At 49.1% G+C, this 22,990-nt stretch overlaps 1 protein-coding gene across 1 annotated transcript in view; it reads left to right on the top strand.

Annotated features, from left to right (window-relative positions):
• Hebp1 (heme binding protein 1) overlaps positions 1-12,130 on the top strand; it is a 28,724-nt gene extending 16,594 nt beyond the window's left edge. The window contains exon 4 of the mRNA XM_032905529.1: positions 11,583-12,130. Coding sequence (XP_032761420.1) covers positions 11,583-11,757 — 175 coding nt within the window. The 3' untranslated portion in view covers positions 11,758-12,130. The remainder of the gene's footprint in view (positions 1-11,582) is intronic.
• The last annotated feature ends 10,860 nt before the right edge of the window (positions 12,131-22,990 follow it).

Raw genomic sequence — 22,990 nt, forward strand, 5'->3', positions numbered from 1 at the left:
CACTGTGCGACAGGTGCCCAGCCGTGTACAGAGGGGGACAGGCATCCTCAGTAGCATTAGCCACAGTTGCAGATGGGGCTACTCTCTAACCGTTTGCTCACCCAGACTCAGAATAGTGAGTGGCTGCCGCACTGGTGGCCTTTCTGTTGCTGTGGAGAAATACCACGACCAGAAGTGACTTGTGGAGGGAAGAGTTTATTTCGTCTTACGGTTGCAGAGGGAGAGTCCATCATGGTGGGTGACACAGGGCAGCAAGAGGCCAGAGCTAGAAGCTGAGCGATCACAACTTCAACAGAAAACACAACAGAGAGTGGAGCGCAGATGGGGCAAGACTTTAAACTCTTAGAGCCCACATCCAGTGACGCCCTCCTCCAGTGAAGCTGCATAATTTCCCCAAACAGCACCATCACTGGGGATCAAGGGTTCAAATACCGATGGGGTGCATTTTGTACCCAGACCACTGTTGCGGTAAAAAAATAGAAATGGTTCTGCAGCTACAGGTACCTGAGCGTTCCCACTCCACGCAGATCTGCGGGAGCCGCCCACTCCAGCTGTCTCTCTGCCAGCTGCTTTCTCACACTGTTCCCGGGTTGTTACCACGCCTGACACACATTCCGAGGGCCATTCTAGCATAGCACCACGCCATGCTGGTCCCAGGCATTCTATAGCCGCCCCCTCCAGGCTGTCTCTCTGCTGGCTGGGAACTTTGCTCACATCCCCTGTGGCCTGGTAAAATCAAAGTTCTAGAAACTTGTAATTTATCAATCAGATTTATATGTTAAATTCTCAATCCGCAATACATCCACACAATAAATTCACTGCCAATGAATTACGATAGAAACCTCGCGCCTAGACAATTGACCTAGACCACCTGGATGTGGATCGTCCTGCTCTGTCGTCTCCATCTTCATTCTGTCGCTCCTCCTCCTCTCTCCTTCCTAGACTCTCCCCACCTACCCTTCCTTCTCATCCAATGATAGGCTTCGCCTTATCCTGGCCCCGCCCTGCTGCATAACGACGTCATCGTACAGTCCACCACAGTACAATTCCTGCTGTCTCTAAAAATGTTTGTGTGCTTAAGGCAGGGTCTCATAATGTATTCCAAACTGACCTCACTCAAGTTCACCATCCCCCTGCCTATCCCCAAGGGCCGGGATTTGAGGCGTAGATAACCATGCTTGACTCCCCCATTATCTTACAGTTCCTTTTTAAGGTTTATGTGAGTTCATGCATCCTTTGCAAAGTCCACTGATTATTTTTTTTTAATTGTGTGTGCCTGATATGTGCGCATGAAGTGGGCATGCTTGTTCTGCACATGCGTGTGGAGGTCAGAGAACAACTTTTGGCAGTCAGTTTTCTACTTCATCGCAGGCTCTGGGGATGAAACTCGGGTCGTTAGGTTTATATAGCAAGCACTTTTACCTGCTGAGCCATCTCGTTGGCTTTGGTCAGTCCGTTTTTAAGCCTTTTCCGTCCGGAATTCCGCACACCGCAGAGCGCGTTCATTTGTTCTCGTGGTTGGTAGATCACTGGCCCCGTGGTTTCCCAAAGCCTCGACCTTACTCCTGGCGTTTGTGGGTCACGTTAACGTGTCCCCTTGGCCCTGTGCTGCCTGTAGACTGGTACTTGGTACTAGAGATGCAGTCAGGCTGAGGCTTTTGAGTTTGGAGCAAGACTCTTCCCTGGGTGTTTAGCCCGTTAGACTCCTGTGTCTCTAGGTGCTGAGGCCTGGTAGGGGCTCCTGGGTCTGCTAAGCTCTGCTCCTGTGGAGTTGGTTGGTAAGCTGAGGATGTTCCTGCTTATGTGCATTGTCGTTTATCAGCTGGCATACTTCAACACAAGTCTCCCCTCTTCTCTCATTTTTATGAAGGGGGGGAGAGAGAGAGAGAGAGAGAGAGAGAGAGAGAGAGAGAGAGAGAGAGAGAGAGAGAGCGCACAGGAGGCATGGCTTTCAGCTTCTCCTCCTTTCATAGTTTTTAGGATGATTGATTTCTTTCCTTGGCGTCTTCCAAAAGCCGTGATCTTCCTCTCTGGTTTGTTTTGCTTTGCTTTGTTTTTGTTTGGTTGGTTGCTTGGTTTTGGTGTTTTGATTTCTGTTTTTTTGTTTTTTTGGGTTTTTTTTGTTGTTGTTGTTGTTGTTTTGGGTTTTTTGCTTTGTTTTGTTTTTTTTACCATCAACAGAAACGCGACTTTAAACATGCTGGCTGCACCGCACGGATTCCCACTTGTCCTTTGGGTTTTTCTTGTTGTTTTTATCTTGTTTTGTTCCCCCGTTTTTCTTTCTTGGCCTTAAGAAAATCTATTTATGTAGCGTGGATATGAATACAGGTGTGGGCATGCGGTGAGGAGGGCGTGAAGGCCAGAGGACAGCTTGGGGGTTGGGCCTCGGTGCTCTCTTTGCTGGAGACACACTCTCTGTTGCTTGTCCGCTGAATGGCAAGCTAGCTGGGTGTGCAAGCCCCCTGGGATTGATTCTCCGGGCTCCACTTCCTGTCACCCCCAGGAGCACTGACGTGCAGATGCTTTTGCTATGTGTCTGGCTGATACTGTGGGTGCTCCAGGTTCAAACTCAGGAAGGCATGCACGCACTTTTACTTTTGCACTCAGCCGTTTCCCCCGCCCTTCCCTCCCTTTGTGAGACAGGATCTCAGGATCCTACCCTGGCCTCGAACTCTCCGTGTAGCCAGGGAGGACCTTGAACTTCTGGTCCCCATCCCCCCACCCTCCAAGTCCTGGGGTTACAGGTGAGCACTGCTGTGCCAGAATCTGAGGTTTTTATTCTCTCGGATGCTCAGATTGTCTCGTTTGGAGCCGGTAGGAGCCATGTTGGTTTCTCTTCACCCATTGACGCACCTCAGGCTCACTTTGACATCTTCCTTCCTTTTAAATGCATCTCAACATTTCCTGCTCTCGAGCCAGAGTTAACCACTCCTCTAAGACCTACCTGGTTCTTTACTGTTGAAAAGGACACCTAGACAAAGAAAGGGTAGATTAGGACCAGTGTGGTACAAGCATTAGCCACACAAACCTGCTAACCTAAGTTCAGTTCCCAGAACCCACCTAAAAACACAGATGCAGTGCCATGCTTCTGCGCTCTCAGCACCCCTATGATGAGATGGAGTAGAGACGGGAGAATCATCTGGAAGCCCTGGTCCAGCTAGCCTGGGGTATGCAGTGAAGTAGCATGAGCAAGAGACTCCTGCCTCAACAACATGGAAGGAGAGTCGTCTTCTGACCTTCACGTGTGCACCATGGCACATGCAAGCACGCGCACACACACATACACAACATACATGTGCACATTAATAAATAAATATTAACGGATCGATTAAGGGGCTAGAGAGACGGGTCAGTGGATAACATTGCTTGCCTTGTAAGCCGGAGGACCCGAGTTTGGATCCCCAGCATCTATGTGAAGAAGAAAAGGCCAGGTGCAGCAGTACACCTGGCTGACCCCAGCGCTCAGGAAGCAGAGACAGGAAGATGGGTGCTTACTGGCCAGCCAGTCTAGCAAAATCAGTGAGCTCCAGGTATATGAGAGAGACATCGCCAAAAGTAAGATGGAGAGAAATAAGGAAGATACCACCGTTAACCTCTGGTCTTCCCACATACGCGCATGCACACCAGTATATACACACATCCAGGAGCATACAAGGAACATATATACACACTACGCCTAATACTTAAAATGAATCCATGGAAGAAAGGGAGGGAGGGAGGGGGAGAGGGAACAGAGGAACAGTTCTAGAAATCTAAACACACAAAGGCAGCGCACATCTATAATCCTAGCACATGGGGGACTAGACTAGAAAGATTTTGAATTTGAGGCTAGCCTTGGGCACAGAGTGAAACCTTGACATGAACAAACCAAACCAAAATGTAAAGGAACCAAACGCTGCATTAATTTAACCTTGCTTCTCCGTGCGTGAATGTTTTATAAATGAGCAAACCATCCTGTTACCATAAGCTTATTCCCGGGTTGGCCACACGGTGTCACCACAAGTCAAATGTGCACTTAACAGCAGTTGGATCCTGTGTGTTACTCTGGCTTAACGGAAAACAAGGTTGGTAAGAGAAGGGAGCAGTATTTCAAGGAATACAGTGAGAATGTTTGATGACCAGATTCTCTTTCTACAGTCTTGTAAGGAGGCGCCCACCAAGAGATTGTACCCTCATTACAGGGTGCAGGACTGTTTAGAGAAATAAAATGCCTTAGGCAAAAAAGATAGTACTAGATAAATAGGTCTTGTTGTTGTTGTTGTTATTTTAAGTCTTAGTTTGAAACAGGGCCTTACCATGTAGCCCTCGATAGTCTGAAACTCACTGTGTAGACCAGGCTGATCTGGAATTTATAAGAGATCTGCTGGGATTAAAAGTATGCACCACTGTATAAGTATATATATACATATAAATACACACACACACACACACACACACACACACACATTTATGTGGTGTACATGTCGGGGTCAGAATTCGACTTTAAGGAAATGGTTCTTTCTCTCTTCCCATCATGTGAGGTCTGGGGATTTGAACTCAGGTGCTCTGGCTTGGCAGCAAGCACCTTTACCCCTATCTGGATTCGTTTGGGAATAGAATTTCCCTTACACTAAGACTCAAGGTGATCTTCCAGATTTCTGTCCTCCCTTCACCGAGGTGAGAACTCAGCCCCCACAACTGGATTCTCAGCAGAGTCTGACAGTAATAGGAGAGACTGGGTGATTTAAGTGAGACCATCGCCATTTTAATGACATGTTTGGGGAAGGAACAGTTGGAGCCAGCGGTGGTGACTCGTGCTGGTAACACCACCAAGGAGGCAGAGGCAGGAGGTCCGCCATGACTCTGAAGCCAGCTAGGGCTTCATATAGTAAGCCCATCGTAAGTTTATCAGTCCAGCCTAGGCTACAGAGTGAGACACTATCCCCAAAAAGAAAAAAAGGAAAGACTAGAAGGTGCACGGTCCAGGGGCGTGGCTCAGTGACCAAGGGCTTACTGCGCATGTACAGGGCTCTCAAGCAACCCAAACAATGAAGAATAGAGAGGGAGCCGGAAGCCAGGGGTTTGCCAGTTCACTCAGAGGCCCTGACGGTCAGATTGATGGCGTATGACTCATACAGTTTCCATGTCTGTAAGACAGAGATAACCATCCTAGTTTGTCATGAGGATAAGATAGGATCACATATGTAAATGCCCACGCATCGCCAGTTATGTCGTGGCTCCATCTGCCCATACAGTCTCAGTGTGTCTGACCTGACCGTTAACGCTGATGGCCAGGACACCACCGAGCAGAAGTTGTCTACCCTCTTGCAGCTCCGGCCTGGGCTCTGTGCTCAAGAATGTTCCATCCAGTCAGTACTTGCACTTGCTCAGTCCGCATCGGTGAAATTCCCTCCTCCCCGTGGAACGGAGATGGGCGGTTGCTACTCTTCTTGTGAGGGGCACAGCGGCTGCATACACAGCTGGTTAGTTTTCTCAGCTTGGCACAACCTAGAGTCACCTGGTGTCTTAGTTAGGGCTACTGTCGCTGAGATGAAACACCATGACTGAAACCAAGGTGGGGAGGAAAGGGTTTGTTTGTCTTAAACTTCTACATCGTAGTCCATCACTGAAGGAAGTCAGGACAGGAACTCAAACAAGGCAGGAACCTGGAGATAGGAACTGATGCACAGGTGAATGGGTGCTGCTTACTGGCTTACTCTCCATGGCTTGCCCAGCCTGCTTTCTTATAGAACCCAGGACCACCAGCCCAGGTAGCCTCACCCACAATGGGCAGGGTCTTCTCCTGTCAAGCACTAATTAATAAAAAACCCTACAGGCTTTCTCCTCTCCAATAGCCCTTGCTAGCGTCAAGTTGACCTAAAATTAGCCAGCACACCCGGGAAAAGGGGTCCTCAATTGAGAAATTACATCCATTGCACGGGCCTGGAGGTAGGTCTTCAGCATTTTCTTGATTAATGATTGATATGCAACAAACAGCACAGCCCACTGTGAGAGGTGCAGACCCTGGGCTGGTTGGTGCTGGGTGCTACAGGAAAGCACACTGAGCAAGCCATGGGGTTGGGGAGGTGGGAGGGAGTTCCTCTGTAGCAGTGGTTCTCAATCTGTGGGTCGCAACCCCTTTGGGGATTGAATGACCCTTTCACAGAGATCACAAATCAGATGCCCTGCATATCAGGTACTTACACTGTGATTCATAACAGTAGCAAAACTACAGTTCTGGAGTAGCAGTGAAGATTTTGTGGTGGAGGGTCACCACAGCGTGAGGGGCAGCATTAGAGGGTCCCGGCACTGGGAAGGTTGAGAGCCAGTGGCTTCTGCTTTAGTTCTCACCTCCTGGCTCAAATCCTGACTTCCTATAGTGAGGGACTGTGCCGTGGGAGTGTAGGCCAAGGAAACCCATCTGGTCTTCTAAGCTGCTCTCGGTCAGTGTTTTGTCACAGTAAGAGAAGGAGAAGACATTAGGACAACCGCTATCTCTGTAAACTGGTATCATCTATTGTTAAGGTTTTAGACAGCATTAGACGGTCAATCTCTGAGTCGTTTTTCCCCCTCCCTCACTGGCAGCACCACAGACTCACTGAAAGGTAACGTGTGTGCATGCTGGCCTCCTTGACTGACTGAAAGTTTGACTGTCCTAAGTGTCCTAGTCTTTCTAGTCTACCTCTTTTTTTTTTTCCTGGACTCGCGTGCGTGCGTGCGTGCGTGCGTGCGTGCGTGCGTGCGTATATACGCATACATCTTTTGCTTCCATGGTAACCGCGGTCGTTCTTCTGACCTTGGGTGAGATAAAATACAGTGCCCTGGAGGATGGCTTCTTTGAAGACGAGGAGTTACAAACTTATTAACAGGCTTGCGAAAACAGTTTAAGCACTTTATTTCCTTTTGGGAGCTCGAAGCACTTTACAAGCATTCCTTGGTGCTCACTCAGGCATGCCAGTGAATTTGCAGAGCTGTGGACACCGAGCTGTCATCCCGAGTGTGCCGAGTGGAGGCCGAGACTGGTAGGAGTGAGGTGATGGTCGGTGATGGAGGCTGAGTCAGCCAGGGCTGGGCCTCCTTCCTACAAGGGGCTGTAGTCCTGGGAGGACTTGGCTGTCTAGCTTGTTTGCCTTTCGTGATTAGGGTCAGAGTGAGTTGGTAAAATGAGCAGAGAAGACAGCACACGCCCGTATTTCTATGGCCCTCCCGGCCTTGTTTGTTTTCTGGTAGTTTCTATGGCGAAGCAATAGGGAGATTTTATTTTTATTACAAGATCATATACTGCCCAGGAATAAATGCAGGGTTTTTCAGGAGTGAACTTTATAAATTCTTGAGTGATGACATTCCCTTTGTCACTCTCTACTGGGTCTCCACTCCCAAGAGGCCTTTGATAGGTCTTCCTGAGGGACGTTGTAGGACCCCTGAGAGCAACCTTTCCTCTTTCTGAGGAACAGAATTGCTCCTCACTGACCAGAGCCAGTACCCCTTGAGTGCAAACACTTGTGTCTCCACAACCGGCTCCCTTGTTTTCTCAGTGAGTATCTCTGATTCCACTTCTTTGCCGGTCTAAGATTTTCGCAGTGTGTATTAGCTTCCTTGACACAATAACAAAATACTCAACAAAAAATAACTTAAGGTAGAAAAGGTTTCACCTTTGGCTCAGTGTGAGAAGGAATAACGCTCGTTGAGACAGAGAAGGCTGGAGGCAGGAGTGTGAGGCCACTGGTCACACTACGTCCACCGTCTGTCAAGCGGAGGGTAGAGGGTGTCGGGGGCACTGAAGCTCACCTTGCTTCGTTTCTTCCCTTTGTACTCAGCCCAGGCCCCCAGTCTGTGCGATGGTGCTGCCATGTTCATTCCTTCCCCAGTTAAACCTCCCGGAGAACATTCTTGCAGGCACACCCTGAGGTATGTGCCCTAGGTGATTCCAAATCCAGCCAAGCTGACAAAAATTACCTGTCGTATGGTACCAGACGGATATTCAGGTACTACGTGAGGTTGTTGAGATGGCCCAGCTGGTGATGGTGCTGGCTGATCTGAGTGTAAGCCCCGGGATCCACATGGAGAAAAGAAACAACCCATACAATCTGTACTCTGTCCCCACAGACAGCGGCACCATGCTGTGCACACATGCACACACCCACTGAATGAATGAGTGAATGAATGAATGATTGTAACAAAAACTTAAAAAGTAACTGTCACACGTTAGATATTTCATCTATCTGCTTGTCCCAGCATGGGTCTGTGTGGCAAAAATCCTAAGAAATTTGTGTCTGTACCAAATACAACAAACATTTTTCAAAACACTTGGGGGCAATTGGCGCATGTGTGTGTGTGTGTTTCTTCTGTGTGTGTGCATGTGTGTGTGTATGTTTCTGTGTGTGTGTATGTTTCTCTCTGTGTGTGTTTCTGTGTGTGTGTATGTATGTTTCTCTGTGTGTTTCTGTGTGTGTATGTGTGTTTGTGTGTGTGTTTGTGTGTGTATATGTTTCTGTGTGTGTATATGTGTGTGTTTCTGTTGTGTGTGTGTGTGTTTCTGTGTTGTGTGTATGTGTGTTTGTATGTGTGTGTGTGATTCTGTGTGTGTGTGTTTGTATGTGTGTGTATGTGTGTGTTTCTGTGTGTGTGTGTTTCTGTGTGTGTGTGTTTCTGCGTGTGTGTGTGTTTCTGTGTATATGTATGTGTGTCTCTGTGTGTATGTGTTTCTGCGTGTGTATGTATGTGTGTTTCTGTGTGTATGTGTGTTTCTTCGTGTGTATGTCTTTCTGTGTGTGTGTGTTTCTGTGTGTGTATGTTTCTGTGTGTGTGTGTGTGTGTGCATGAGCACACGTGTGTGTGTGCCATGGTGAGCATACGGATATCAGAGTACAGTTCACCAGAGTCTGTTCTCTCTCTGGCCATGTGGATCCTGCTCATCAGCCTGCTTAGCCATTCCATGGCCCCACAAACTTTTTCTTCATCATTATCCCCTCCCCCAAAAAATACATTTTAACAGCTACTTACACAGCGTTTACATTGCATGAGATATGGTCTGTAATTCAAAAATTATTTAAGGGCCTGAGAGGGGCCAGCACTCAGTGGGTGAAAGTGCTTACTGTGCAACCCTGAAGACCTGAGTTTTACCCCTGAGACCCACTGTGGAAGAGAAAACTGACGCCCAAAATTTGCTCTCTTGCTTCCATCTATGCTATAGCATACAGAGGTCTTCCCTCACAGATCATACAGAGAGAGAGAGACAGGGAAAGACAGAGACAGAGACAGAGAGACAAACTGAGAGAGACAAAGAGGCAGACAGAGAGAGAGAGAGAGACAAACTGAGAGAGACAAAGAGAGAGAGAGAGACAAACTGAGAGAGACAAAGAGACAGATAGAGACAGAGACAGACAGAAACAGAGAGAGAGACAAAGAGGCAGAGAGAGAGACAAAGAGGCAGAGAGAGACAGAGAGACAAACTGAGAGAGACAAAGAGACAGACAGAAACAGAGACAGGGAGACAGAGAGAGACAAAGAGGCAGACAGAGAGAGAGAGAGAGAGACAGAGACAGAGACAGAGACAGAAGAGAGAGAATAAGAAATAAAGTATCTGGGGTTGGGGATTTAGCTCAGTGGTAGAGCGCTTGCCTAGGAAGTGCAAGGCCCTGGGTTCGGTCCCCCCCCCAAAAAAAAAAAAGTATCTGAGAGGACCGCACGGAGTACATGAGACTTTTGCATTAGTGACTTGAGCAGCTACAGATCTTAGTACCTGCGCAGGACCTTGAATAATCACTTTACAGACGCCAAGGGACAGTGGTAATAGTGGTTCCTACTGTGCGACAAGCACTACACTGGGCAGCCGGCAGTCTTTTCTCCCTTAATTTCCCCAGCAGCCTCTCAAGCAGCCATTATCATCCTTGCTTAGCCAAGGACTCAAGCATTCAAGATACTAAAGGGTTTGACCTTGCCCGTGAGCTGGAAGGTGGGGCTAGGATTGTAGCTTACATTCAATTTGCCTCCACTTAACTACAATACTTCTGGACCTTTTCAAAATCAGTCCTTTGGTAGTGTTTAAGACTTTGTTTTCCATTTAATCAATTACATCTCTGTATGTGTCTGTGTGTGTCTGTGCCTTCGGAAACCAGCAGAGGGCGCTGGATCCCCTGAAGCTGGAGTCGTGGGCAGTTGTGAGCTGCCTGACGTGGGTGCTGGGAACCGAACTCAGGTCCTCTGTAGGATCTACAGGTGCTCTTAACCTCTGAGCCATCTCTCCAGCACACACAAAATCAGTAATTGAGAGATCGAGAATTATTCATTTCATGGAACAATCTCATATCACGGCATAATGAGCAGAGTCTGTGGGAAACCTTCTACCCTTGTTCCCATACCAGTATCCTCTGTACTTCACACAGGTGACTCCCAGACACAGACTTTACACTACTCCAATGTCTTGCAGGCCATCATTGCTAGAAAAGCCCTTGAAACTTATCCTCTGTCTGCTGATCCCATTTCCTCCTTGGTGAAGCTCACTGAAACAGAGCTCAGCCATCTTCTCTACCTTCTACTCTCCCTCTTCTCTTCTCCTTCTCAGTTTACTTGAAGAACCAAGCTGCATTCATTTGAAATTGGCTTCATCTCCCTCCCTGTTTTTGGCTGCTGTTTGGACATCAGAATGAGCAGTCCCTCACAGACGAAGTCCTGGGTGACCCTGTAATCAACAGGCTGAATGCTTGCTGAGCGTGACTAACCGCTCGTAAAAGAGCCAAGCATGATTCAAAGAACTCCACCAAAACTAATGTATCATTTGGCCCCATGTTGGCCTGGTCCAAAGTCAGAGTTTTGAGTCACAAAGCTCATTATCAATGCGGGTGTATTTGACTCTAATAAAGAGGTTAGTGTAGGCCGGATGTAGAGTGGTTTATTTTAGACTGGATGCAGAATGAGTTTTGCTGTGGACGCAGTTATATAAGAAAGGGGCTAATCTGGGAAGGAGCGGCTTCTCTACCTCCCATTTCTGACATCACGATAAATAACCCACCTTGTGAGGAATCTCTTTACTTCCTGGAAAAAGAAAGGTTTTATGATTTCACAGCGGAGGGGGGGGTGATTAGAAGAGGTTTCCTCGTCAGGTAAGCGTGTGAAGCTTGCACGGAGCCCCTCCCGAGACATCCCTGGGTGCCAGCCCTGGTCAGCTCTGATCTAATGAAGCCACCTGGTGTCCCTGTTAGGATGTGCTCAGTCATGACAGCTGTCCTGTTTCAGAAGACACACAGCTGCCACCCCCACCTTGACAGCTCCACCCAGCTCTCCGAGGTGTCTGTCCTTCCTGCTGATGTCAGGCAGAGTGGCAGCTGAGGCAGCAGAGGGAGCCAGAGAGCTCATAGTTGGCTTCTGAGCGCTGCTGCCTTTCATTCCCGAGTTACATGTTCTGTCTCGGTAGTGCATACAACACCCATAGCACGAGGAAGAAGGGCTACATATTACATATTTACAGATGGGCTGGAGTGGACCCCCTCCTCTCACCTCTCCGACGTGCTTGCCTTAGCCATGGCTATGTCTTCCCTCTAAAAGACTTGCCTTCTGTGCAAGGCCATGCCCTTTCTTACCAGCCCTTGCTCTTCTGTCTTTAGGCAGTTCGGTGGTTATGCCAAAGAAGCCGACTATGTTGCTCACGCCACCCAGCTACGTACCACCCTGGAGGGCACACCAGCCACCTACCAGGGTGACGTCTACTACTGCGCCGGGTATGACCCTCCCATGAAGCCCTATGGACGTCGTAATGAGGTCTGGCTAGTGAAGGCGTGAGTCACGGGCTGAACTGAGAACATCGTGGAAGAGCGCCACTGTGTCCCCTGACTTGGGATCAAGAAGGGGCAGTACTTCTTCAGTTCCAGCTTTCCTTCAAAATCCCTCGCTGCCGGTTTTCTGAAGTAAGCGAAGACTGGCAGCATTGTTCTCGAGTTAGAATGTTCTGCGTCAGATCAGGAAAAAAAAAATGCCAAGCAGCATTTCCTCAGCCATCTATCTGGGTCACTGAAAACTGATCTTTTTAAAATTATCAATTTTGTATTTTTGTTAGTGAGGAAATATGTGATTTATGCATGAGCTTTCGTCTGTGATTCTTTTAAGGACTTTGTCTAGAAAGAAACCAAAAATATAAATCTTTGACTTATGCAGTGGAGACAGTTCTAAGTTATTTCCCAGCTCTATAGTCCTTTAAGAAATACTTATTTTTACGTGTTTGCGTGTGCGTGTGCGTGCGTGTGTGTGTGTGTGTGTGTGTGTTTGCTCATGTGTGGGTAAGCTCCCTCAGAGTCCATAAGAAGACCCAAATTCACCATGGAGCTGGGGTTACAGGAGATTGGGAGCCGCCAGACTTGAGTGACTGAGAACTGAACCAGGTCCTCTGGAAAAGCAGCAACCACGCTTAACCACTGAGCCAATCCTCCAGCCCCAAGACTGACAGTCTTAACAGAGTGCCGTTGACGATGTTCACTGTATTTCGAGATCTGGAGTCTGCAGAATATTCTCCAAGCATCCCATGGAAAGAGGCGGAGCTCTGGACCTGGACGCCTGGCTGTCTCTGAGCTGAGGATTTACCAGAGCTTCCAGACAGCACATCTGCGAACAACAGCAGAGGATCGGGTTCGCAGCTGCGGTCGGTCCACAGGGGTTTGCAGACGTTACGAAAGCAGATGGAGAAGAAAGCTCACACTCCCCCCACACAACCAACCCCGAGGGCAGGAAATCTCACCAGGAGGATTTATTCAGACCGATGAGATCAGAAAAGGCGAGGCTCCAGTTTCCTTAACTGAATGAGAGACAGGAATTGAAAGAAAAGATGAAGAGTTTCGCCTACAGAGAAGGGGGCGGGAGCTGTGAGTGGGAAGTGGGGAAAGGAGCTAAACTGGAACGCGTTGCAGGTAGCAAGGCAGGGGACTTAAGGGGTCACGAGGTGCACCAGGATCAGCCCCATCAACAGCCTTAAATTAGACAACTATAAAGATCTCCCAGAGGAAACTCAGGAGACCGCCTGTCCGTGTTTGGGTTACTATGGGAACAGCAAGAGCTCACTCTGCATGATGCTTAGTGGGGGGGAAGAAAGGCTCTGGAGAAGGAGGAGGAGAAACAGTACCTGATGAAGTGTCGGTGGGGGACTTCCGGGGTCGCTTCTGAGTTACAGCCTCCGCTGCTTCTGAAGACCACCCTTGGCCGCCTGGTGCACTGCGCACGCGCGTGCTGTGAAACTCACTGACCATGGGGACTCTGAATGGAGGGGCCGTGTCATGACTCTCACACAGATGAGGAGGTGAGACTATGCCCAAACTTTCACAATGAACTCAAGTCTAAGAGAAGGGTAGTGCAGGTCATGCCAGGCACTTTGGGGTGTGTGTGTGTGTGTGTGTGTGTGTGTGTGTGTGTGTGTGTGTGTGTGTGTGTGTGTACACAAAGAGGCCTAAAGAAGGTGTTAGAATGACTGCCTTTTTATGTGGATGCTGGGATCCAAACCCAAGTCCCCATGATTGAGCAGCAAGCCCTCTTCACTGCTAAGCCATCTCTCCAGTCCCAGTTTGGATTTTGTCCTAAAAAAGAAAAATTAAAAATACTTGTGTAGCATTAATTGGCAACATGGCCCCATCGTGTTTTAAGAGGAAACGTCTGTCCACAGTGCAGAATATACAGGGGGGGGTGTGGCTGAGTCAGGAAGACCAGCCTCGATGTCTACCCCTTGCGTGGTACAACTGAAAGTCCATTTCTGACCTGTGAAGCCCTGTGTGATTCCTCCTCTTCTCCAGCTGCCCAGCCTTTCTAATCTCCTCCTCACCCCAGAACAGCCACAGAACGCCTTGTCACCTCTTCCAAAGGCTGGATCTCACCATCCCATTGACCCCTACCTTTTCAAAAGGGCCTGGAATGCCTGTCTCTAAATAACCCCGCCTCCTTCCCGGATACATCGTTTAGGAATACAGTGAGTAGTAGAAGGGATGAAGCTTTCTCTTCTTAAACGGCAAGAAATATACAAGTAGGTTGAATAGCAGATGCTATCGTCTCGGGGCTGCAAGGTAGCCACGGCAGATCCTGCTGTCAGGGCCTTGCTCAAGGCAGGGAAGGACCAAGGAGAGGAAGCGGCACCTGCAACATCCTTAGCCCCATTGTGTGAGAAAACAAAAGTGTTTTCCAGAGGTCCCCAAGCAGAGTGGCACCAACTGACTAGGTCAACAAAAGCTGCAAGTTGTGTTTGCAACTTGGAAAATGTATACAATTTGGAAAGTGTATACAACTTGGGAAGTGTGTACCTCTAACTGGGAAAGTCAGAGGCCCAGGAGAAAGGATCCAGAATGGCCTTAGCAGGACAATCAGCTGTGATTCCAACATGGAGTGGGGTGAGTGGGTATGCGTGCCTATTGGCAAGTGAGAGAAGGGAGGAGAGAGTGATTGAGATGGGTGAGGCCAGGTTGGCTAAGATGTGCAGATTTTCTCTCCTCCACCCCCAGTGCCTGCTGTTCCCTGTCTTTCCTCCCTCCCCTGCAAAAGCCAGAACTGGGGAGCACAGCCACCAGAGAGGCAAGGAGAATGGATTTCAGCCACCCGCTCACCCTACACACACTGAAGACCCAGGGACAACTAGATGACAGTGACAGAGTTCACTGGATATGAGGGACAAGAGCTGAGAAAGCAAAATAAATTCGCCCCTGTTCTATATTTAATAATGCAAGGTTGCTGGCATGCATGGTGGTACACGCTTTCACGTTGGAGGCAAGAGGAGTGAGAGTCCAGAGCCAGCCTTGGCTACATAGAGTTTGAGTCTAGCCTGTGCAACATGAGAATGGCTACATAGAGTTTGAGTCTAGCCTGTGCAACATGAGAACCTATATCAAGCTGGAGGAAGACAGACAAAACAGGCTGGGCATGGCGGCACACGGTTATAAGGCCAAGGCAGGAGATTGCCACAAGTTCAAGGCCCTGCCTGGATCGCGTGTTGAGTTCCAACCTGAGCTAAAAGTGAGATACTCTGGGGCAGGGAGACAAGATTGGTGGGCACGTAGAGAGCCGTGGTGAGATCCACGCTGGAGCCCTTGACCGACGGGGTTCAGGAAAGGTTGGGGATTCTGCCGCAGTCACCTTGCCCATTGGAGCAGGAAGCTATCCAGCTGCTTGGGGAAAGAGCTGGGCTGAGGCCTTCATTGAACCAGGCCACAGATCTCCGAAAAGGGCAAACCAGGTTCCAAGTTCAGCAGTGGGTCCTTGCAGATGCAAACTTCCCTACTTCCTCCTCTGCCAGTGTGGGCCTGTGGAGCTCAGAACAGACTGGACACCCCACACTCCTGGAGGCTGTGCTGATGCTCCTGCCCCAACACCTGTGAGGAGAGCCCGGCTGCTGTCATAGATCTGGCGCCCAGTGACAAGGAGAAGGGCCTGCAGACCCTGATACGGAACCATTATGAATCCCTTCTCCCCCTCCCAAAAAAAGGGCATTTGCTGTTGTTGCAACCTGGGAGACGGCACCGAGTGGCAACACTCTCCTCAAGAAGGGAACGCTCGACCTCCGATCCTCATAGAGACCACTCCAGGCTGAGAATTGTCTATGCCTGAACCCAGCCTGCAGGCCTTGCCTTGGCAAGAGCCAGACCTGGACACCAGCCTTGGGTTCAGGAAGTTGGCAGAGAGACTTTGCTGACCCTGACAGAGTCCTCCTTCCATGATTTGTGAAATAATTGATGGGAGATGGGGGCGGGGGGCGGGGAGCAGTCATTGTCAATTTTCGATCTAAAGGTTTTGTACTCATAAAAAAAAAGGTGAGATGCTGTCTCTCAAAAAGAAAATAAGGAAGGAAGGAAGCCAAAAGGGAGGGAGAAAGAGGAAAGGGAGACCACACGCACCGGCTCGCCCATTGCCAATCTACAAATGAAGACGCTCCCATCTGTCGCCCTGCCCACTCTCACCGGTGTCATTGCCAAAACAGAAGTTTATTTTTAAAAGCCTCCGGCCTCATCTCACCTCTCTCCTTGGGGGTGGGGGGTGGGGGTGGAGGCTGGATTAGAGCACGGGGCCCTGGAAAACAGTGAACAGGAGAGTTTGGGTGTCGATGACTGACCCTCTTGTAGGCTGAGTGCTGGGGGTCACAAGGGTCACGGCTTGAGGCCACAGCCTCCCTGAGCTGTTCACAGACACGCTCAGCCATTTCCCAGAACACCCCCTTCCTGGGCCCTTAGTATCCCCCATGTTGTGCAAGCTCTGTCCAGTAAGATTAGTTCTGGATGCCCTGTGGCCCATGACAGTGTCCTGGGGTCATAGGATGATTGCAGCTACAAACCCAGGGGAACCCCCGGTGAGTTAGTCATAGCTTGTTTAAGGAAGATCTCCCTAATTTACACTTGGCTTCCCACTCTTGAGTAATGTTCTTTGATCTTGGGCACAGTAATTACGGTTTCACGGCATGCCACGTTGACAGGTTTGTATCTGGTGGAATGCCATAGGTTTGGCCTTTGAGTTCATGTCCTATGCCGGCACTAGGCTTTTCCTGTTTTTGTTTCTATAGCAACATCGTTCTGTACCAACCAATGAGTACACATGGAGGGACCCATGGCTCCAGCTACATATGTAGCAGAGGATGGCATTGTCCAGCATCATTAGGATGAGAAGCCCTTGGCCCTGTGAAGGCTCATTTCCCCAGTGTAGGGGAATGCTAGGGCGGTGAGGTGGGAGTGGGTGGATGGGAGCGGGAGCATCCTCATAGAAGCAGGGGAGGAGAGAGGGGGAATGGGAGAGGGAGGAAAGGGGGTAACATTTGAAATGTAAAGACATAAAATATCCAAGAAAAATAAAATTGAAAAAAAAAAAAGGAAGAAGAAGAAGAATCTGGGAAAAGGCCCAAGTAGTAGCCACAAACACAGCCAAGCTAGCAAGGTAGAAATGACACAGTGTCCTGTGAGTGGGGCAAGAATTGGTGTTGGTTGTGATGAGTTTCACAGAACCCAACTGTAAGACTGTCTTGTCTCTGCAGTGAATAAGCTACACCTTCACGAAAAAAATCACCTCATGGAGCTGGAGAGATTGCTCAGTGGTTAAGAGCGCTTGCTGCTCTTGCAGAGAGGACCGGGGTTCCGATCCCAGCACCCACAGTAGGCAGCTCACAACCTCATGTAAATCTACCTCCATGGGAACTAAAGTCCTCGTCTGGCCTCTGTGGGCGTTCTCATATACATATACAGACAAGCATGGACACACAGAGACAAGTAGATCTTCTTTTCAAATTCAGCTTGTGACTAGACTCAGGCCCAGCGTGGTGTCTCTCCCTCTCTCCTGGGCCCCTTATTCTCCAAGAGTAGCAGGGTAGCCAGGGGTTCCTCTAACGTGCTCCCACAGGGCCTCCTGCCCAACTTGACTCACTCCGCTCTCGATGCTGGAATCTACTATCCGTCTCTACCTGCCCAAGGTCCAGCTTTTGCATCTTCCGTTTTCCCTGATTCCTCCAGTACTAGCTGCTTCCCCTAGGAATTCTAAACTTGATTGGTAGAGCAATGCATAGCATTTGTGAAGCCTTGGATTTTATCCCCATTGTTACACAGACTGGGCATGGCGGTCCACACCTGTAATCCAGCACTGAGGGGGTGGAGGCAGGGAAATCAGGAGTTCAAGGTTATCCTCAGCTACATAGAGAGTTTGAGTATAGCCTGGAATATCTATCACACACACATTCACACACACTCACACACACACACTCACACACACAAACTCATAGAGAGAGAGAGAGAGAGACAGAGACAGAGACAGAGACAGAGAGAGACAGAGAGAGACAGAGAGAGACAGAGAGAGGCAGAGGCAGAGGCAGAGGCAGAGGCAGAGAGACAGACAGGGAGAGAGAGAGAGTCTTGTGCACAGTACATAATTTTATTAATTATCAATTGGACTTTTTAAAAGAACTACTACCAGGTGATGCCAACAATCAGGAGGCTACCGGGCCAAGTTGGGCTACATATCAAGACCATGTTTCAAAAACACAAAACAAGGGGCTAGAGAGAGAGTTCAACCGTTAAAAGCATTTGTGGCTCTTGCAGAGGACCCGGGTTTGGTCCTCAGAACCTACATGGTGGTCCACAACTGTCAGTAACTCTAATTCTAGATGCCCTCTTCTTGACCTTTAAGGGTACCAGGCACATACGTGGTGCAAACATATACACACGGGCAAAACCTCCATACACATAAAATCAATGAATATCAGGGTTTTTTTTTTTTTAAGAAAAACAAAATGAGCTATTGGTAGCTAAAACTTATGGAGGGGCATTCGCTGTGTCCTCGATCCTTGCTCATTAAATAAGTGACCTGATTTTACGCAGCAGGAAAGCCACGGACACTGTTCTCTGCATTCCATTTACAGATCCACCGGGAGGTTCAATAAGATGCCCTAGGCTAGCCCTGTACGAGGATTTGTGCAGCACTGGAGAGGCAGGAAGATCTCATCTTCAGTCACAGAACAAGGTCGAGGCCAGCTGGATATGGCTGAGTCGTCATTCAGAAGCCTGATCTCGAACCAACGGAGGGTCTGTCAGCATGACTGCTGTCCACAGCGGGAGAGGGAGGAAAGACCAGGCAGTCAGACCACTGCTGGGAATCAATGCTGCTTCCGGGTGCTCGGGTTCAGAGTTGTCCGTCTACATCCAAGGCGCACCCCCTAGGGACACAGGGTTTATAAGGCGGACACTGACCCACAGAGTAAATTATACAGGAGGATTAGCCCGCCTTTCATCACACTCACCGGCGGGCACACGCCCTGCCTCATTCACCTGTTCTCGCCTATCCAGAGCTGTGCTGCCAAGTGGCTAGGAGTGTGAACCTGGCAGTCCGTCTGGCAGGAGGCAAACTCTGCCTCTGCCATCCATATGGTGTTGGGCACTCCAAACTGTTTGTTTGAGACAGGGTCTCCTGTAGCCAACATTTACCTGATTACTAGAATCGAAATGCTGGACATCAGCCTGGGAAGAGACAATTGGCTAGACACTCCCAGAAGGCATTCATCTCCCCCACGTCGTCGCTATAATCAGAAATCAGCTTTCCTTAAGGCTGCAAGGCTCCCTCACCTGGCAAAGTCCCCCCCGGGCTGCTCTACCTCATCCTCCCCGCGGCCCCCATCCTCTAGCCCCACCCCATCCCATCTCCTCTAAAAGCCTCTTGGGTAAAACGGAGAAACAGTGGGGAACACAGCAGACCTTCAGGACCAAATACCCATGGGGGGGTGGGGGGTGGTGAGGAACAGCCTGGACCCTCTACTGGATCACAAACTCGTGGTGCGGCTGTGGCTCCACCCACATGACTAACCAGGGGTGGGACCTTGTGGAACTGGCCAATCCCCTGTTGATATGCTTCTCCACTCTGCTGTACTTAAGTCCGTACAGGCTTTTGGTGTGGCTTTTATGTTTTGTTTTATTGGGTTGTTTGTTTGTGTTTTACTTAGGGTTTTTACTGCTATCAACAGACCCCATCACCAAGGCAACTCTTTTTTTTTTTTCCCCCGGGGCTGGGGACCGGGGCTGGGGACCGAACCCAGGACCTTGCGCTTCCTAGGCAAGCGCTCTACCACTGAGCCAAATCCCCAACCCCACCAAGGCAACTCTTATAAGGACAGCATTTAATTGGGGCTGGCTGACAGGTTCAGAGGGTCAGTCCATTATCAAGGCAGGAACATGGCAGCATCCAGGAAGGCATGGTGCAGGAGGAGCCGAGAGATTTGCATCTTCATCTGAAGGCAACTAAGTGAAGACTGGCTTCCAGGCAGCTAGAACAAGGGTCTTAAAGCCCACACCCCACAGTGACGCCACACCTACTCCAACAGGGCCACACCTAATAGTGCCACTCCCTGGGCCAAGCATATTCAAGCTCACGATTTATTTGTTTGTTTGTTTGTTTGGTTGGTTGGTTGGTTGGTTGGTTTGGTTTGGTTTTTTTAAGTTTGGTTCTATGGTTTGGCCTAAAATAGTCTGAATTTTTCCTCATCATTTATTTGTCTCACAAACTTTTATTCAGCCCTTCCAGTGCACCAAGCACAGCTCTCGGTGATCAGATACATCAACAAACAAAACAAACCCTGGCACAGGAGGTGCGGAGGAAACCTGCATGGGGCGCACTGGGTTATATTTTAGGAAGTACTAAGTGTTCCTAGCAAAATTAAAAAGTGGAGCAGAGGAAGAGAGGGTGTGGCTTTCCGGTTTGTGAAGAGGGTGGTACGTAAGTCTTACTCATGAGGTCAGCTGAGACCTCGTAGAAAAGAGTGCAGGATGGTAGCGAATCAGCTGGACAGATGGACAGATGGACAGGTGGAAATAAACTAAATACTGAGGAACCATCCGGTGCAAAGGCCTGGGAGTAAGATGAACCTTGGTGACTAAGGGCTGGGAGGGGCTCCACAGGGAGTAGAGGGGAACACAGGCCAGGGAAGATCATGTAAGGACCAAGAAGAGGTTCTATAGGGACTGAGGCTGCTGTAAAGCATTTGGGTGTTCTCTGATGGAAAACAGATCCATTCCAGGATTCCAGCACAGGGTGAAGTGATTTTAGTCAACCCGGGAACGCCTCTGCTGCTGAATCAGGGTCCACGATAACAGGACTAAGCCAGGAACTGCGAACACAGGACTGAGAGCCAGTGACCAGCTGGCGTCCTTTACAGCAAAACAAATGAGGAGTGTTTGTCACTTGAACCAGTTAAAGTGACAAGAGTATGCTTATAGTTTGAAGACTGACACAGCGGGATGTCCTGGTGAACTAGACATTTTATACGAAAGAAGAGAAAGACATCAGGAAGGCTGAGATTCTGTTAATTTAACATTATTTGTTTGTTTGTTTGTTTATTGAGAGAGACAGACAGACACACACAGAGAAGGGGAGGGAGAGGAAAAAGGAGAGGAGAGGGAAGATGGGAGGGGAGAGGGGAGGGGAGAGGGAGAGAGAGAGAGAGAGAGAGAGAGAGAGAGAGAGAGAGAGAGAGAGAGAGAAACATGCCATGGCTCACATGTGAAAAACTTGTGAGAGTTGCTTCTCTCCTTCCACCACATGAGTTCCACAGATCATTCAGTCGTCAGGAATAGCAGCAAGCACTTTTGCCTTCTGAGCCATCATCGTTCCAGCCCCAAAGGTTTCGTTTGTTTGTTTGTTTGTTGTTTTTGGTAGGGTCCCACTATGTTGTCCAGGTTGGTCTTGAACTCCTGGAGTCAAGCAATCCTCCTGTGTTAGCCTCTCCAGTAGCTAGAAGTATAGATGCCAACCGCCATGCTTGACTTGACTCTTAAGAGTTATTATGTCCGCAACTCTAAGTGTGGCTTTCCTGTCACCTGAGGCACAAGAGGCTCCTGGTGGAGCAGGCTTGGGGTGTTGGGACCCCATACTTTCTTCCATCCCCAGCAGGAGTCATCTACATGATGTTGATAAATCGTCCTATGATTTTTCAGTCACTGAGAAACTGGCCCTGGAACTGGGATCTCCCTCGCCTGCTTCAGTCTGAAATATATTTATGTCCCGTGTCCTCCAAAATCCTTGCCCTGGACCAAGCTGGCCCCTGATTACTGTAACAGGGGACAAAACACATGGAGACCTCTCAATAGTGAAAGCACCTCACCCTTGAGAACAATAGAAGGCAAATTGTTCATTTTTTATTATTAAATATTTTATTTACTTACATTCCAAATGCCACTCCCCCTCCTCATCCCCCTCTCAGAGTTCTTCCCCTGCCCCCCCACTTCCCTTAGCATCTGAGAGGTGTTACCTCACCACACACACACACACACACACACACACACACACACACACACACACACACACGGTATCCCCCTTCCCTGGGGCATCAAGTCTCTACAGGATTAGGCACATCCTCCCCCACTGAGGCAGACAAAACAGCCCTCTGTTACACATGTGCCATTGCCCTTGGACCAGCCCATGGATGCTCTTTGATTGGTGGTTTAGTCTCTGGGAGCTCCCAGGGGTCCAGATTAGTTGACAACGTTGGTCTTCCTATGGGGTTCAGTTCCTTCAATCCTTCCCCTAACTCTTCCATAGGGGTCTCTGACCTCCATCAATGATTGACTGTATCTGCATCTGTCTCAGTCAGCTGCTGGGTAGAGCCTCTCAGAGGACAGCCACGCTGTCCTTCTAACTGAGATTACTACCGTTTGTCCTGTATTATAAAAATGCCTACAGTGGGGGGCCAGATGGGGTTGGAAACCTCTGCTGTGTCCAGGTCTCTGGCCTGGCTCTCTTGGTGGCAATATGCTAGCAGGTTCCCCCAGGCATTTTGTCCTGAGTGCTGATGCCAGATTTGGTGATGCTCTCCTCTCCTTCTCCCTACTGTTCTCTGTTACGGAGAAGTCTCCCCGGAAGGAGCAGCACCCTTATCCATCCAGAAGTTTCGACAGAGAATTTCATCACTGTTTCACCCACAGATGCAAGCTAAGGGAGGAGGGGCTTAGGCCAGGTCACAGATTGGGAGCACGGTGTGCAAGCATGGCGGCAGGAACGTGAGGCAGTTGCCGCATGGAGCCTACAGGCAGGAAGCAAAGAAAGAGGAACTCCGGTGCACCACTCACTTTCTCCCTTCCTACTAAGCCCAGAACCTCACTCAGCCTGCGGGATGGTGCCAGCCACGTTCCAGGTGGGTTGTCTCTACTTGGTTAGCCCTCGATAGAAATGCCGTCAATGACATCAGAGGTGTGTCTCCCAGGTAATTTCAAATTCAGTCAAGTTGGTAGCAAAGATTCCCCCTTCGAGGTTTATCAAATTTATGAAGGTTTATTAAGTTTATTAAACAAATCTATCAAGCAATGATAAATTTGCCAGACAATGCACTTCTCGTCCTTAAGTGATTCACAGCTCTAACATAAAATGGGAGTTTAGCCACCATCTTTATAGGGCACAGAAATCCTGCCCTGATTGCAAACTTATTTCAGCGGGATACCTGAAAACAGGGTCAGATGTGACATTGTTCAGCCTTTAAAAGTGCACCCAAGGTTGAAAATCCAAAATTCCACCCTAGTAGATTGTTATGCTTGTCAGC

The sequence above is a fragment of the Rattus rattus genome, chromosome 6, assembly GCF_011064425.1.
Source record: "Rattus rattus isolate New Zealand chromosome 6, Rrattus_CSIRO_v1, whole genome shotgun sequence".
In the NCBI taxonomy this organism is placed as follows: Eukaryota; Metazoa; Chordata; class Mammalia; order Rodentia; family Muridae; genus Rattus; species Rattus rattus.